Genomic DNA, 17,321 nt, shown 5'->3' with positions numbered 1-17,321 from the left:
AATTTCATAATCTTGGTGCTAAATCAAACATAAATGTAAAAAGCATGATAGTCTATCATTCAAGCTAATGCAACTCTAATATAATGCTAATTTGAAAAAGGTGTTTTATAGACAACACAGCCAATATTCATTAAAAATGTCAACCAACAAGTGATATCAGATATGGTGATGTGACCTGACCGCTCTAGAAGAAGAGCGCCCTTGAACTAAACCACTGTGCACACTGTGCATGGTGTAGTTATTTTCATGTTTTCCCATTTTGCCTTCACTTCTTTCCCCTACGTTGTAAGGGCAGTTTGTAAAGAGTATTCATTGAAGGACAGAAATGCAACATTAAACTGAATATGATCAAATAAACTAAAGAAGCAAGACTGAGGCTGTGTCCAAAATCACCCTTCATTCGCTCATTCACAACTCCCTAATGTATATAATGTACCCTCGGTAGTGAGCAGTAAATAGAGATTTCACACGCCAGTTATCATCACTAACAGCTTTAGAACTGCTCGACATACATCTTCTCAGATAAAATGTGTTTTTTTTCTGTTTCATTGTGGAATTTTTGAAGGCACATACCCAGCACTGCGAGACAGAGCCTTATGCATGGTCCTTGCCCTTACGGGGGGGGGACATGGCTAGAATGTATTGTAGAGAAAAATGAAATTTTGTTTAAACAGCATAGCACTGTTGTGCTTCACTGACAAATCGCATGGTCTGTGATTTGGTTTATTTTTATGATTTATTGGTTGTCTTTGTTGGAAGCCACTGAAATCAGATTTGCATTAGTCGGTAATCAGTGAGCTCTTCAGTCAGATTATCTTTGAATTATATTTGCACAGCAGCAGTGGCACTGACAGATCAAACATTGAAATAAAATTTCCAGCCAAAGTGCTTTCACAACTGAAAATTAGGTTATGAAGGAGGTTGTTTTGGGCTGTACTGCTGATGTTTTGAATAATTCACATGTCCCCATGGTTGAGTAAAAACCATCTGACCCCAATTTGATATGCTTGTTTTGCTTTCTTCAACTGAAATTATACTGTTTTTGATGTTATGAATACAGTTTGTGAACACAGGCATGATGAAAATTGGAACAAACCCTTGATTCCTAAAAAATCTGTGATACCAAACTTCCATACATGAGGACCAGTAGCCTACTGATATGTTGCACTTTCTCATACAATTTGACATTTTAAGATGATAGATTAGCAATCACTCCACACATAGAGAGTTTCTTTTTCTATCCCCAGCTTGTCATTCTATTTACCCAGCAGTATCCAAGGACAGAAAGCAAAAAAGGACTTTAGTGTGGCATAAATAGTGCTTTGTGTTTTCCATACCAAAGGTAAGCTCCATTATTCATCGAGATTGAACAAAGGGACGATGAGCATTTACCAAACTGTGAGATAATGGGTTTTCAGTTGATGGAACTGAGAGACTAGACCCCACCCCCCTACCAACACACAAACACACATACACAATATAACACAATATGTTTTGGACATTTAGCATATTGCTTGTCTCGCAGAATAATTTAAGAATAATTTAGGCATTCAGGTCTCTATGCACATGAACCGAATACTTATACAGTCCATTAAATCAGGCAGCGTGAATGATCTTATAAACAAATACCAAGACGTTAACTCTTTTACACCAGTGAGAATTTGTGTGTCTGTTTGAGCATATAGCGTGATGCTCCTGAAGGTAAAAACATTTAAAAGCAAACCTTTAAAATTCCCTGGTATTTTGTGTCAGTGGTGTGTCACTATAAATATACAGTATGTTCACTGCTGTGCATCAGTCTATTTTAGTTGGTAGTTCATTATTCAAGAGGATATTATGGAAGTGTTTCATGTGATTTTGTAGCTGCCTTTTAACTTTACTCAGGTCAGGTAAATGCAGAGACCCCCAGCACTGAGCTGAGTTGATATTCCAGCTGTGAAGAAGCTGTGAAGTTGACTTATGGTAACGCCATCACTGCCAAACTGCACATAAACAAGACACCAAGTCACTGCACCCCTGGACTTTTTAAAATGCCCGTGGCTGTGTGTGTGAGACAGTGGGAATACGAAAATTCCAGTTATAAGCAACATCAAATGGAATCCAGAGCATAGTGTCAACACTGTTGTTTGGTCTTGACCTTGGAAGCAACAGCTGACATAAACAACCAAAACAATCCTTCAGTAGCAGTTTTTGGGCCTGCAGTCAAATCACAGTTAAGGTGCTCAGAAAAATGGAAATCTGCACAAGGCCAATTCCATGGCAAGAATAGATACATGTACAGCCTAACAGAGTGACTAGCATGAGTGTAGACTGGGGCCAACTTTACAGAAGGTAGTTGTGAGCTAGCTGGAACTGGATATGCCACCTGTGCATATGGGAGTGTGCCTGCTTGTGTTTGGGTTCAGCTCAGCCTCTGACTCAAGACTAACCAGAAAGCCCTCTCTTGCTGATTGAAATTTGCCATAGCCTTTGCCAGTGTTAACAGTCTCTTACTGTCATGCCATACCACAAACACCATAATATTTTTGCAGACTCATTGTCTAACTTTTGAGTTTGTGGCCACTGTCACTCAACATACAGTAGTGTAATGCATGTGAACATGGAGCTTAGATGATCCAGCAGGCACAGATGGATGATTTTATTGCCACTTCTCCCTAAAACCTGGTGTACAGGCTCAGATGAATGATTCTGTGATTTTAGTGACCACTAGGTCAGTGATTATTCGTCTCCATTTCATGAAATATATATTGTTTCTACAGCTGTTTCAACACAAGACTGAGCTTCATTTTACCAGATCAGAATTACCAATATTATTACCTTGTTGTCACAGCTGTGTTTGTTTACATGCAGTGGTATTAAATTACCCTGCATTGAGATGAATTCTGGAAGCATTGTACTGTACATTGAAATTTGTTTTGCCAGTAGAAACAGTGTGAATAAGAAAGAATTGTTTTCTCCTTCTTGTTGCTCATAGGTGAGACAAAAAGCAGTGAAATTGCTCTTGTAATGAATAATCCTGTCATCAGTCATAGTTTTGACTGGTTATTGCACAGCGCTCTGACGGGGACCTCCACATCAGATGTTCTGATGCATGTCATCTGCTGTAAAATCGAATTACATTCAATTTGCTTTCTTCTCCTGAAAAATATCAAATTAGTCTTGCTTACGTAAACAGTAAAGCTGCTATTGCTTACATGATTACTTCTGGCATAACTGAACAGTGTTCCCTTAGCACAGTGTCATGTGCTTTATCTAAACACCTCTTTATGGATTATTATTTAGTCGACTGGTATTTATGTTGCTCATCTCCGTTAAAATGACACACCCAACATCTGGCTGAAGACTGTAGAGGATCACAAATGCCCTCATATCTCCCGTGTTGTACTGTTACAGTGTGGTGAGAATATTGTCGAACATAAATAGAAGAGTCCGCATTATGTCAAGAATCAGTGAGTATTTTTATTTAGTACACATTAAACACTTGCACATAATCCTGGTGAAGGAGAACATCGGAACAAACACTGCTTCTTTGATAATGTTGTCAGTGAAGTTTTATAGGAGCTACTCTTTAAACACAGCAATGAGTCAACTGTTGCTCTGTAGGTAAATCTGCTGGGGGAGGCCTTAGGCAAGGTAGGGCAGGGCTATTTTTATAGCACCTTTCAACAACAAGGCAATTCAAAGTCCTTTACATGAGACATAAAATGGCATTAAAAAAATGTGAGTGTAGAAAATTGTTATGGATGTAGGGTGTTATCGAGGCAGGTGAATGTCATTTTTGCTGTATGGACACTTAGCCTGTATGTTATACTTTCTGTTAGTGTTATGTTGAATCTGCCTTTTGAAAAGATGTTCAAAAGATTACATTTAGACACATGTTTTGGGAATCTGGTAATACATTATCTTTTTGACCTCTTGGAATGAATTCTTTGAATTAGCTTTTTTAAAAAGTATTTTTGGAAAACATACAATGCAATTAGGAATGATAGCCAAGACATTTTGGAATCGATTCATTGTCACCGTGGGTTGCTTAAAGTGTGTGTTTATTTGTTGTAGAAATATGTGTACCCATACATGAATTGTACAGGTTTGATTCAGGGGATTCCTAGCACACCCACCGACACCCGTTTTTTTGCTCTGGTCAACACAAGAAATTAAGATAATCTTTTAAATAATACAGATATCAGTAGCATTCTCTTGTTCTTCACTGAGGTTTTTTAATAAACTGCCTGTGACCTTTCCATGTTGCAAAAATAAAACATCAGTAAGAGGATAGGTGGTGGGAAAAAAGCCATCCTCAGCCACTGCTTTTATGTTACATGGTAGTGCCTAGTGATTCAGGAACAAGTTGGATCCAGATGCTCCTCACTGTCTTTTTTCATTTGCCGAGTCACAGAGTGATGACATATAATGGGCTGCACAGATACTTCAACTATACTGACTGCTGGCTAGATGCCAAATTGGAAGAAAGTGAGTCGGCTCAAAAGAGGAGCTGCGTGTGGTATCCTTGGTAACAAAAATTATTTAACATGTTTTTCTAAAAGGTAAGAAGTAAAATGGGAAGAAGTGGAGAACTAGATCCCTCCCCCACATCTAAGACGTCCTCTGAGCTTGTTTAGTTTTCAAGATGTTTTTTGCGACAACAAGTGCCCTCCGTGACAAACTAAAGGGAAGCTTACAAAGATGGAGGGGCTCCTCACACATGTGATCTCACACCATCATGACAGGAAAAACAGAGGACGATGGACTCGCTGGCATGTACTTATTCACCTTCCACTAACAGATATTAGTCACTGTATAATATTGAAGACAGAGTTAGCACAGCCATTAATATTTATAATTTTTTTTAAGCTTGAAGGTCTGGGGCTATTAGTGGGTTGCTGCCCACAGTAGAAAATGTATGTTTTAGATGCCATATTATGCACAATTCCCACTGAGGCTGTGGCATGCATGTGTATATGTACAAATTTGAGTGATCTATGGAGGCTTTGTAGCTGCATCACAAATCTGGTCACCATGGCTGCTTCTAAAATGAAAGTCCATAAAAACTGACAAGGAGCAGAAAATGGCTAAATTCATCACAGGCAGACATGAAAAAAAAAAAATCATTCAGTAAAAGTATTTGGTGTGAAAAGGTAACTTGATTTACCTTAAATTGATTTTTGATACATTGCTACACCAACTAAAATATCAAAGTTTTTGTTGACTGAAGAGTTTCCTAACAACGCTGCTGAAAAAATAAAGCCTTTTTATTATGCATATGTAAATTGTGTTAACCTCATTATTTTTCTTACATAAGAATTTTTTATGAATCAGGCCATGAAAATTAAGGCAGTGAGCAATTTGCTTCTGTTCCAGAATATTAACTAAGACAGAAATTATGACCTGATCTTCTGCAAATTCATGAAAACAGACTAAACAACAACTACAGGAGCAACCAATTGGACAATATGAGACCTAGACAAACTGGCTAAAAACCCAGATACTGGCATTGTTAAGTGAATAATTAAGGAAGTAACCCTTAAAGCTGAACGAGTGAAAGTCCTGGTTATTGGTGTGTTGGGGAGTGATTAGTCCCTTTTTTCACTTTCATGTCATAAGCATAAATATAAGCATAAAATTTATTGCCAAGTATTATCAAAAATACAAGGTATTTGACTCCAGCCCAATGCCCCCCGATGTGCACAACAATATAAAAACAGAATAAAACCAAAACCACAAGTAAAAAAACAAAGACAGACATGTACACACATACATATATACAAGCTACTTTAGCTAATGTACAAATGTACGTTGTGGCACAGTGATGTGTACAGCATCCTGCCATACCCTTAAACATAGACTGTTCATCAGTGTGACAGCCTGGGGGAAGAAACTGTCCCTGTACCTGGTTGTCTTTGTTTACAGTGACCTGTAGCGCCGTCCAGAGGGGAGGAGGTCAAACAGATTGTGTCCAGGGTGTGAGGGGTCTGCAGTGATCCTCTCCACCCTCCTTTTGACCCGTGAGGTGTACAGTTCCTCCATGGAGGGCAGGCTTGCACTGATGATTCTTCCTGCAGTCCTGACTGTTCGCTGGAGTCTGTTCCTGTCCTGTTTGGTTGCTGAGTCAAACCAGACAGTGATGGAGGTGCAGAGAACAGACTCTATGATTCCTCTGTAGAACTGTATCAGCAGCTCCTGGGGCAGGTCGAACTTCCTGAGCTGGGGCAGGAAGTACATCCTCTGCTGTGCCTTCCTGGTGATGGTGCTGATGTTGGACATCCACTTCAGGTCCTGGGAGTCAGTGGAGCTCAGGAACTTGATGAACTCTACTGCTGCTACAGTGCAGCTGAGTATAGTGAGTGAAGATATGGTGGGGGGCCTCCTCCTAAAATTCATGATCATTTCCACTGTTTTCAACATGTTCAGCTCCAGGTTGCTAGAACCGAACCACAGAACCAGCTGTTCAACCTCTCATCTGTAAGCTGACTCCTCACCGTCTTAGATGAGGTCGATGACCGTTGTGTCATCTGCAAACTTCAGGATTTTTACAGAGGAGTCTCCTGAGGTGCAGTCACTGGTGCAGAGGGAGAACAACAGCAGGGAGAGCACACGCCCCTGGGGGGTGCCTGTATTGATAGTCCGGGTGTTGGATGTGGTTTTCCCCAGCCTCACCTGCTGCTTCCTGTTTGTCAGAAAGCTGGTGATCCACTGAGCGGTGGGGGCAGGCACAGTGAGCTGGGTCAGTTTGGAGTGGAGGATGTCTGGGATGATGGTGTTGAACTGAAGTCCACAAATAGGATCTGAGCATAGGTCCCAGGGTAGTCAATATGTTGCAGGATGAAATGCAGCGCCAGATTGACTGCATCATCCACTGACCTATTTGCTCAGTAGGCAAACTGCAAGGGATCCAGGCGGGGATCTGTGATGGCCTTCAGGTGGGCCAACACCATCAACTTATTCAAAGCTTCAATCTGCTTGTGTTGATTACTCACAGCTCTTATTGTTGGTTGGAGAGAGATCATGGTTATTGTTTAGAACTACACAGTGAAATGAGACATGGAAACCACAATATTTCATGGTGTAGTATGTGTTGTACAAAATATAATTGGATTACTCTGATTCTGACTCAGTTTGTTCAAAGAAGCTTCCCCATCAGATCATAAATCCATCTCATGTTGAGAAAAAATGGAATGAATCAAGCTATACTTAACAGTTGTTCAATACATGAATTTGCTAGGTTGCTCAATAAGCCATGGATCAGAAGAAGATACTGTATATGTATGAGTGCTTTTGAAATAGCTTGCGAATCAGAAGAACTGTGAGGACTGAGGGTGCCATTATCAGAGTGAAGAGGCTGAAGCAGCAGTAAGAGGTCAGGGCCTGTAACAGCTGTGATGATCAGAAGCAGCTGGCAATAGCTGTAAGGGAATACGTACAGTAAGCGAGAGTGTATTGATGCTGAGCAAGGAAATAGAAATCTGACAAAACATATTGAGCTAAAAGCTAAAATATTTGAACTTAAGATTGTTTTTATCTTGTCAAAACACTTTAAAGGTAATCTAGAGGTAACAAAATCTGTCTAATTGCATCAAACCAGAGTGAAAATGGTGAGGTTTTAGAGTGTATTGTTTTTTTAACACTCGAGTTAAAAGATCTAAGTTGATACAATAAAAAAAAAAGATGTCCTCAGACTATTTATTAAAAAACTAGCAGAGACAAGAAGCTATATTTCACCCAACATGGTCTTTGTCAGGCAAGTAATAAAACCCCCCCAAAACAAACACAGACTGTACAAATAGAGAAGCACAGTCACACCCATAATCAGGAAATCACATAGTACCAGGTGACATCTGTTTATACAGTCTATCTGGTTTTTGATTACTTGCCTGATGAAAACCATTCTGGTCAAAACATAGCTCCCTGTCTCTGCTAGGTTTCTAATAAATAGTTTACAGGGTGTGGACATCTTTTCCTTATCTTTTTTTCCATTGTATTCAAGTTTGTTGTCATACACCTGTGTCTGAGTTCAAATGGATGTACACACATTTTACCCCTGTAATAATTAGTGAGCTTTAGAGGTGCTGGTACCTTCGGACATATTCAGACCAGCTGTTTTACTTGTGCTAATGTTAAGCTGTACAGGAACAGAAGTGATGTCAGCATTTTCATCTAATATTTACCAAAATGTCAAATTGTCCCCATAATGAAATGCTACTTACATATTTGAGAAATGCAGTGTCAGATTCACACAGATCCATGGCTGACTATAGTTCAGGCTCGCACCGATGATGGTTTGATGTTGAACATCATGGTTCCAATATGCTGCTATAAAGACACAAATGAAGAGGACTTTGAATGTGAAACAAGCAACCTTTTATTACATTAGTATATTTTATGGCTTTTTGGTGCACCATTTTGCTTAAAGTTGCCATTTGTGCTGTATATTTTAATGGAAGATCGTGTTTGCACATAATCCTGTTATTGTTTCAGATGGTCCTATGGTGTCTCTAAACACCTGCTCCTACACCTTCCGTATGTTGGAATTAAGGTGGGGGTGACTGGTTTAGTCTGAGTATACCCCACCCTTAAGTCACCTTGCTATTTTTTTCTTGGGAGTCTGATCTGCTTAACAAAGTGGGAGGAATCGCCTTCAGCTGTTGTTTGTGAAAGTAATGCACTTTCTATTGTGTTTCTGAGTTTATTATATGTGTAGTTTTCATTTGCCACATCCCTGATATTATTTTCCTCTATTTTCTATCCTCCTCGGCTCTACTGTGTAGAGCCTATAGGATAATTGCTTTGTTGTCCAAGGACAGCTAGCACTGACAGGGATGGACACACTGCCTGTTAGAGGGGGGATCCATTTATCATGGTGGTGCTAATAAACACCCCTCATCTCTATTACTGTGAGAGACAGTGAGAACAGGTGGTATACATGCTATGAAGGCCATAAAATATCCAGACTACTACTTTACAACCATTATGAGGAAGTAATATACATTCATAAAGGCATCAGAACTTGAAGTCAGAGAAGTAGAAGTGTCACGTAGCTTTTGGGTGCACCCAGTAATTCTATAAACAATTTAAAAAAAGATTGAAGCATAATTATTGGCAATAAAGCAAAGCATGGTGATTTTTAAAGTGTAGTCAGGAGTGCCATCTGTGGGGAACTGAAACCTGAAATATTTTGAGAACAGCAGCTGGCCTGAGCTCCTGAATCATGCTATGGATTATGGATTATTTTTGTGCCAGACATGTCTTTGAGCTGCATTCAGAGGACCCAGAATTTCCCATGGTGACCCCATAACCCTGTCAACTTGTTGTCAGTTCTGTGTTCATGGTAGTCACATGGTTGTTAATTTGTACTACAGAGCAGCTTGTCTCTTTATATGATTCTGCTTTTTCTGTTGTTTTACAGAATCTAAATATGTAAGCCAAATTGCTTCACATCCCAGCACTCTTCCTGGGGGCTTGGTGTGGACTTGTGGACAGTCAAGTATCCCAGAATGCACTGTGTGCTGACTATTTGCTCAAATTGCACAATGAGCATACTGCATCCTCTCGTCCTCTGGAGTTTGGACTCCAAGTTTGAACTTACCACATACAAGAGTCTGAACTTGGCTTACTCTGTATTGAGAAACGTCACATGTTTACCATCTTTGCTTAGAATATTATTATGCTAACATTTTATAATTAGCATTCAAGACACTGTACAGCTGAGGTTGATGTGAATGTCAGTATTTTGGTCATAAAGTAAAACTTTCACTTGCTGGGGTTGTTTGATGAAAGTCAAGTGTCACATTTCTTTGGAACATGAATGTCTGTACAAAGTTTAATGGCAATCCATTCAGTCTGGACCAAAGTGGTGGACTGACTGAGTGACTGATGTTGCCATGCTAGTGTGGCTAAAAATACTCAGGTCGAATTCTTATGTTTAAATAAAACAAAAAAAGAATGAAATATATTTAAAAACCTTGCAGCTCATACAACATTATGTCACCCCACCACCACTAAAGTAATTAAAAAGTAATTAAAGAATAATTGGGTAATTAACATCAATCTGCGTGGCTAAATATTACTAGTGGAAAGTTGGAGCCTAACAGTAAGTGGGAAAATGTTTTTGTAATTTGGGTGAAGTGACCTTTAAAGCTTAACATCAGTGCAACACTTCATCAAACTCAAGATGGCACCTTTGACTACACCCAGGCTAAAATAAGTGCCCACAATTATTCAGACTATTTTATACAAGTCTGATCCAGCAGTATCTCAGACAAATATGAGGGAAGAAGTACGTCTGTCCAGGAATGACTCCATTTGATTTATGTAAGAGAAATGAGATAAAAAAGACCTACTACTGCTATTTTACTCACTCATTCCAACCTTAACCTGAGCACAAGTCAGAGAAGAAAGGGAACCTGACCCAAATGTGCATGTTCACTTGAACTAAACAGAGCAAGACTGAAGCCTGCATAAATCGATGGGGAGCAGCTGGGAGTGCTCCTTTGCTTCCTTGTTGAGAAAATTACAACTCCACTCATGTTGTGCGGTATGCTCTGTGAGAGAAGCAGCTCAATTTTGTCTTATGGAGGTTCTTCAAATACAATAGAAGAGCTGAAGCATTCCTTGAGGATCAAAGCTGTCATCTGATGTTGGAGAAATCCCAGAACTTGTACTAGATGGAGGTGGTGCTCTTCATTCTATAGCAGCTCATAATGAATACTCCATGAGACTTTTGTTTTACTTATTTAATCTAAAGAGAAACCACATGGTGGCAGAGTCAGCCCAGCAGGTAAAACCAATTATATTAGACCCCCCAAAAAAAAAAACTATAAAAATGACAAAAGCATTTCTTTCATATATAGTGCAGAAATCTGATTTTCCTCTAAAAACAAGATTTTACACTGACCATAGATTTGACAAGGCCTTGGGTGTTTTCAGATTTTCTCATTTATTCTCTTAGTCAAGTCTCATTCCCTTTATGTATAATAAACCAGTTTTTCAAATAAAAAGTTTGGTTCAGGCAATGTCATGTGTCTCAGTGCCCACCTCATGCACGTCACTGATACAATATACAGTAAACTGCAACAGAAAAAGATACTGTCTTTAAAATGGGCAACACTTTACTCTTTCGCAGGCTAATTTTGGATTGCCCTCAAGCACAATGACAGGAATTATATATCCATCAGTAGCAAGATGTACAGTGTAAATGAAAATTTTCCAGTGGAAAGTTCTATGGAACTTCCTGTCCTGTTGCAGTTTTTAGGAGACCCTGTACTAAATTTACAACTTTGCCACCCAAACCTAGTGCAGCTTAGTAAATATTTCACTGTGTATCCCCTTGTAGCCCTAAAAGGTTTGACAGGCTCTCTGGGATTTGACTGCAGAAAATAGTTTGCTTTAGATGGTAGCCTAGGGGAATTAATGGCATTCTCCATTAGCATGGGCGCCCTGTTTGTTTATGGCTGGTGGTCCCTGAGGGCTGCCGCAGGTGTGGATATGTCCCAAACCCTGCAGAGTTAACAAAACTCTCACAACTCCTTATGTGTGTTTCTGTTAAACCCATGCTGTTTTATGGGAGGTAATTATAATTCATGGCCTCTTGTTGTTAGCTTGACCATGTGCTTCCTCTGTGGTCTGAGATATCCTATGTGGAGTCTAAGATGCTACACATTTTGTATAATATGATCCAATGTAATGCATACATGTATTTGACTCTAATTAATTACATACTTATTCTGGGTATTTTTGTATCTTTAAGCTCAGTGTTTTGGTTTTATGGCCCAGAGCTGAACTGTTTTGGTTCACGCTCAGTGCACTCATTAGTGGAGTTTTCAGTCATAGGCAGCTGTTTTAGGTTAATAAGCTTGAAAAACAGGTTGTAGTACACTACCTCAACAGAACAGCAGACAAAGTTAGTAACTAGTTAGTCAGCATAAGGAAATATTTAGCTACTGCAAATCCAAATATTTCCTTGAGGGGTTAATGAAGAGCAAAATAGAGCCAAATGCCAAGTGAATATTACAATCATCAAGTCATCAAGTGAACAGAAACATGTCTCTAAATGAATGCTAATGTTACTCTGTGATGGCTGAGTGTTTAAACAAGTAGCTGCTTAGTACAGTATCAAACTTTTGCAATATCAGGCTTAAAGGTAATAATACAGTGCTGTAGGGATGATGTATAGGCTCAGCCCAGAAGTTACTATCTCCATGATTCCCTTGACAAAAAGTCAATGGGATTTTTCCATAGGCTTTTGGATTATTGCAGAAAATAAGCTCTGTGCCAAACAATGGTTTATGATGTATTTTTTCTCAGAAAGATAACCCTCACAAGTGAACACCACTTTTATAATTTTTGAAGCCCAGATATGATTGCCAGATGTAAAAAGCTATTGTTAGGCTATAAATGAACTACACCACGGTCCCATGACTTCACTGTCACCACCATGACTTCCAACTTGTAGTTTAATTTAGCGAGCTTACTTCTTCTAAAAAAAACTTTCCTCTTAGCGTGACCTGATCTAGCTAGTGATCATGGCTGTGTCAGTTAGCTAGAACAGTTTGCAAGTGGACAAGTTTAAACATAATGAGACTGTAAAGGCAGGCTTGTGAGCAGATTAGTCTCCGTGTGTGTCGTGATGATGTTTAATATCCCAGACAGCCTTTGTATTGGCCTTGTGTTAACCACAGACCTTATTTCAGAAATCTAACCCATTCAAAGAACCCATAAACTTCAGGGCGAGGGAACCAGAAGTTCAAAAATGCTCAGTTCTGGGTTTTAGGACTCACTACTATGGCACTCTTATGTACCAGTGCTTTGTTTATAGCTTATTTGACCTGTTCTCAACTGATTTCACTGGGCATATTCACATATTATGTGTGGGTACTTAGTATGTTGTAGTTCTATCGCTGTTGGATGTGTCTGCCCATTCTCATTATAGCATTCTTTATTATACACCTTTCATATTTGCTGTACCCTGTTATCGCTTCTCTGGGGTCAATAAAATTTAATCTATTTGTGTCAAAATGCACAAGATAAAACCAGCATGAGGTTTCACAGATGTTTGCATCAACTCATCCTGCTAAAATACACACAAGCTGCTGTGTAATGAAGTGTTAAAATGCATGCTGTCTTATCAAACCTGGCATTTGTTTGTCTCTAAAAGGTGGTGAGAGGATTTTGTAACTAATAAGAGAGTGTCTGAAAACAGCTCTGCCTTCTAAAGGGCTGATGATGACTCATAGGTTCCTGTTGCTGCCCTCCACCCCCACCAGGCACATAAATATCCCCCCAAATAAGCCCCACAACCACCTTCCTCATTACAGAGTTCACATTCAGAGAGAAGTGTTGGATTTCTGGGTATCCATTACATATTCCTAAGAATTTCCCCAGCATTATCTGCCTTGTACCTGCTTGACATTTTTGTCTTCACGGATTCAGTGCCCCTTGTGAAGCTTAATTACAGTTTAAGCAAGAGTTTTTTCCATTCTTGTCTTTCTTGAGCTTTTCCCCATCTGCCAGAGCTGCCATGGGCAACAAAATAATGTCACCTGTCTCAGTTAACTGATGGACGTTCACTTGTTGTCATGGTAACTGTGACAAATTCTCACAGGAATTGTATGTACTGTCATCACATGTCTCAGGTACCTGTCGGTTTAATACAGTACACATGGCATGTGGCCCTAATATGAGGTGAAAACAATGTGACTTTATGCAGCACACACCTGAGTACTTTCAGCTGTAGTGCAGTTGTCCTTTCCAAGTGATTCTGATCTACATCAATACCAACTGCACTGTGCATTGTCAGTTTTTTGAGCAGCACAGATGCCAGATTTTCTAAAGCAAGTCAGTAGGTGGCAAACTAAGGATTTTGATTATTTGCAAATAACTTTTTGTTGCTGCAGTGTGCCAGTTTTAAAAAGCAGTGAAATAGATTTCTAAGCAATTTTGGAATTTTGTATGTTTGACAACAATTAATCAATCAAGTTTAGTATATAGCGCCTGTCATACAGGTTCATGCAAATACAATAAAGCCTATCTTTAATCTCAATGTAACACAACATTAAGTGCAGATTCTATGTACACAGCCTCATGGCATTTGTGACAATCAAAGGACTATACTTTAGGAAAATTGAAGCAAATGTTTAAAGATTAAATAACACTTTCATAACAGACAAGATATGTAAAAATTCAACATTTAAAAAGCCGTTGATGAAGTGAAGAATTTGATTCATCCTGATTTCGACACTGCTGATAGCATCACTGGTGGACAATGAAGCAAACTGGCCATTGCTTGCAAAATCTTGTTAATGTTGTGATTAACAACAGCAGAAAAAAACAGAAAAACAGCCTGGAGACTCACGGATACAGCTTCCATCAATGACACAGTTGATATTGTTGTAGACTGCGGGCACACAGCCAAAACACATGGAGATGTCACAAATCTATCATCTTGTGAGAAGAGTTTGTTTTCCCAGTTTTGTACAAATTCAAGCCTATATACCTTATTTTATATTTATTTTTCTGACACCTCCACTGAGTTGTTGGTTTGATTGATGGTTCTGGCTCTACATGCTAAGCTCCTCCAATGCCAAAGAAAAGCTGCTAACGGCCCTCCAGGCAAAGCCAAAGAGTGAGACCTCTCACTGAAATGTCTGTCCTTGAAAATTGTGGACATGTATTTGATGCTACATTAGGCAGCAACTTTCTGTACTTAAGCAATGTCTGGGTGCGTTATTTGTGATTAGTGAATGTCGATCTTTGTTTTTGAGAAGATAAAGCCAACCTATGCCTCTTTTGTCTCCTTTCCTCACAGGTATCTGGGTATCACGCGGCCTCTCACCTACCCAGCCCGCCAGAATGGTCAACTGATGGCGAAGATGATCCTTGGAGTGTGGCTGGTCTCAGCATCCATTACCCTGCCACCTTTCTGCGGCTGGGCCAAAAATGTCCACACAGCAGGTGTGTGCCTCATTAGCCAAGACTTTGGCTACACCATCTATTCAACAGCCGTAGCCTTTTACATCCCTATGCTGGTCATGCTGGTCATGTACTATAAGATCTTCAGGGCAGCTCGTAAGAGTGGCGCCAAGCATCGCTTTACCGACCTTTCGCGGCGTGAGCGCCTTGAGACAGTGACCAATGAGGCGCTGCGCATGCAGGGCCTGAAGCCACCCGGTATGGCTGAGGAGTGCGCTGCCTTGTCACGCCTGCTTAACCATGAGCGCAGAAACATCTCCATCTTCAAGCGGGAGCAGAAAGCAGCCACAACACTCGGGGTAATCGTGGGGGTATTCACTGTTTGTTGGCTGCCGTTCTTCATTCTATCCACCGCCAGACCCTTCATCTGTGGAGTGGAGTGTAGCTGTGTGCCCATCTGGCTGGAACGCACACTGCTCTGGTTAGGCTACGCCAACTCTCTAATGAACCCCTTCATCTACGCCTTCTTCAACCGGGACCTGCGCTCCACTTATCGTGACCTTCTCCGCTGTCGTTATCGCAACATCAACCGTCGACTGTCTGCTGTGGGCGTGCACGAGGCTCTTAAGGCGTAAAGCAGGCATATATTTTAGCGGCATATACCGACTCTGGAAAAGTGTGATGACCCCGTACTTATACACTCGGTGCTTAAAGAGCACCATGTACACAGCAAGCCTCTAGACAGACTGTCAGAGTGAGAGTCATTGTTGGTGGCGCTCTGGCCCCTCGCAAAGACAGAGAGACAGCGCAATCACTCCAATGTGAGAGTGTGTGAGAGAGAGTGTGTGTGTGTGTGTGACTCAGTCATTCTATTTTGAGAAAGAAAATCATAGAGAGTGCTTGATGGGCTATTCAAGCCGACACTGCTTTTGTGCATATGCCACAATTTTGTCCTGACTCTGGATTTATGGTGGGATCATGTAGTGACAAAGGAAATGAAACACAATCAATCATCCTAAGGCTTTCAAAAGGAACAAGAAGCAAACAGATTTCTGTATAATAACAGTACTGATGTTTGTTTTGTTTTGTGCACAATGTCTGCTGTGCATCTTCATCAAATCGTGTTTAAACAGATTGATTTCAAGCCAGGAGGTGAACACTCTGAGGTGGATTGTGCTTTGTGCCAGGATTAAATAAGTATTAAGTATTTATATCACTGTATCTCCAGCCATTTGTTTCTATTTGGTCCTCTCACTAAATTTAACAGGAGCACCTTAAATGTTTCACAAATGTTTAAAGTGTGATGATGCCAAAGGAAATGAGGTGGGTGTAAAATGGTGTTAAAACGCAACATAAGGGAAACATTTTTCCATTCATGAAATCTTGGTATTTCTACAAGATAAACTGAAAGTACTTTGTTTAGCATCTGCATGAAAAATGGTTTTCTTACACACCACTGTATACATAAATTATGAGACTTTTAATAGTGAATGACGGTTTGGCAGAGGCGTTTCCATGTTTCAGCCAGCCATTTTACCACACACATTAATTCAATATGAACTCAATACTTTATGTCAGAAACCATGATACTGTGGACTTTTCCATTCTTGTTTTTTTTTTTGCCTTGATGGGTTTAATCCCACACTTTGCTGCTGACCTTCTTGCTTGATACAGAAAAGTACGCTGCAATTTTGCTTTAAAAGTTTACATGTTCTTCTGACTGTTTTGTTGCACTGGCTGTCGACAGTGTTTCTGTCTCTCTTTTGAATCAGGATGTGGTCACTTCTGTCCTGACTACACTCCCATTTGAACTACTTGGTAACCTGTAAGAATCTGTGTCAAACGTCATCATTCAAGCAGTGCGTGCTTTTTCTACCTCGGGTTTTTGAACATACTGTACAGTTCCTCCTAACAGATGTACCGCTGTCTTGCATCATTTTGTAATCAACAGCTATTTTATAACATGTAAGATCAGTTTGTCTACAACTGCTCTGTGATTACTCTGTTTGACTGCTTCATCATTGCTTTCAGAAAAAAAAGCCAGGGAACTGGCAAAGCATTTCATCACTTTACAAATAAAGAATCAACTGGTCAAAATGTCACTGTGCCCTATGTCACACATCCAATGATATAGAAAGTCACTTTCAGCTTTTCCCGTCTAGGGGTCGCCACAGCAAATTGTCACACTGACGACTCGCATGTTGATATTTGGCACGTTTTACACCGGATGCTCTTCCTGACGCAACCCTGATTCGAACCCAGGGCACAGCGGCGAGAGCACGGCGCCTTAACCACTAATGATATACATTCATGAAAACATAAGTGATTCAGCGATGGCATCGAAGTTCTTTGGAGTGAGAATAAAAAGATCTTTTTTTATCATGTTTTCAAACACCAGAGAATCATATAGGGCCCTTTTG

General features: G+C 40.0%; 1 protein-coding gene across 1 annotated transcript in view; it reads left to right on the top strand.

Moving 5' to 3' along the window:
- Positions 1 to 16,981, top strand: part of htr7c (5-hydroxytryptamine (serotonin) receptor 7c) — a 23,903-nt gene extending 6,922 nt beyond the window's left edge. The window contains exon 2 of the mRNA XM_020590278.1: positions 14,798 to 16,981. Within this exon, the coding sequence (XP_020445934.1) occupies positions 14,798 to 15,536 (739 nt within the window). The 3' untranslated portion in view covers positions 15,537 to 16,981. The remainder of the gene's footprint in view (positions 1 to 14,797) is intronic.
- The last annotated feature ends 340 nt before the right edge of the window (positions 16,982 to 17,321 follow it).

The sequence above is a fragment of the Monopterus albus genome, unplaced genomic scaffold (assembly GCF_001952655.1).
Source record: "Monopterus albus unplaced genomic scaffold, M_albus_1.0 scaffold12.1, whole genome shotgun sequence".
Taxonomy (NCBI): domain Eukaryota; kingdom Metazoa; phylum Chordata; class Actinopteri; order Synbranchiformes; family Synbranchidae; genus Monopterus; species Monopterus albus.
The sequence above is the reverse complement of the archived record's forward strand: the minus strand, read 5'-3'. Positions and strand labels throughout refer to the sequence as shown.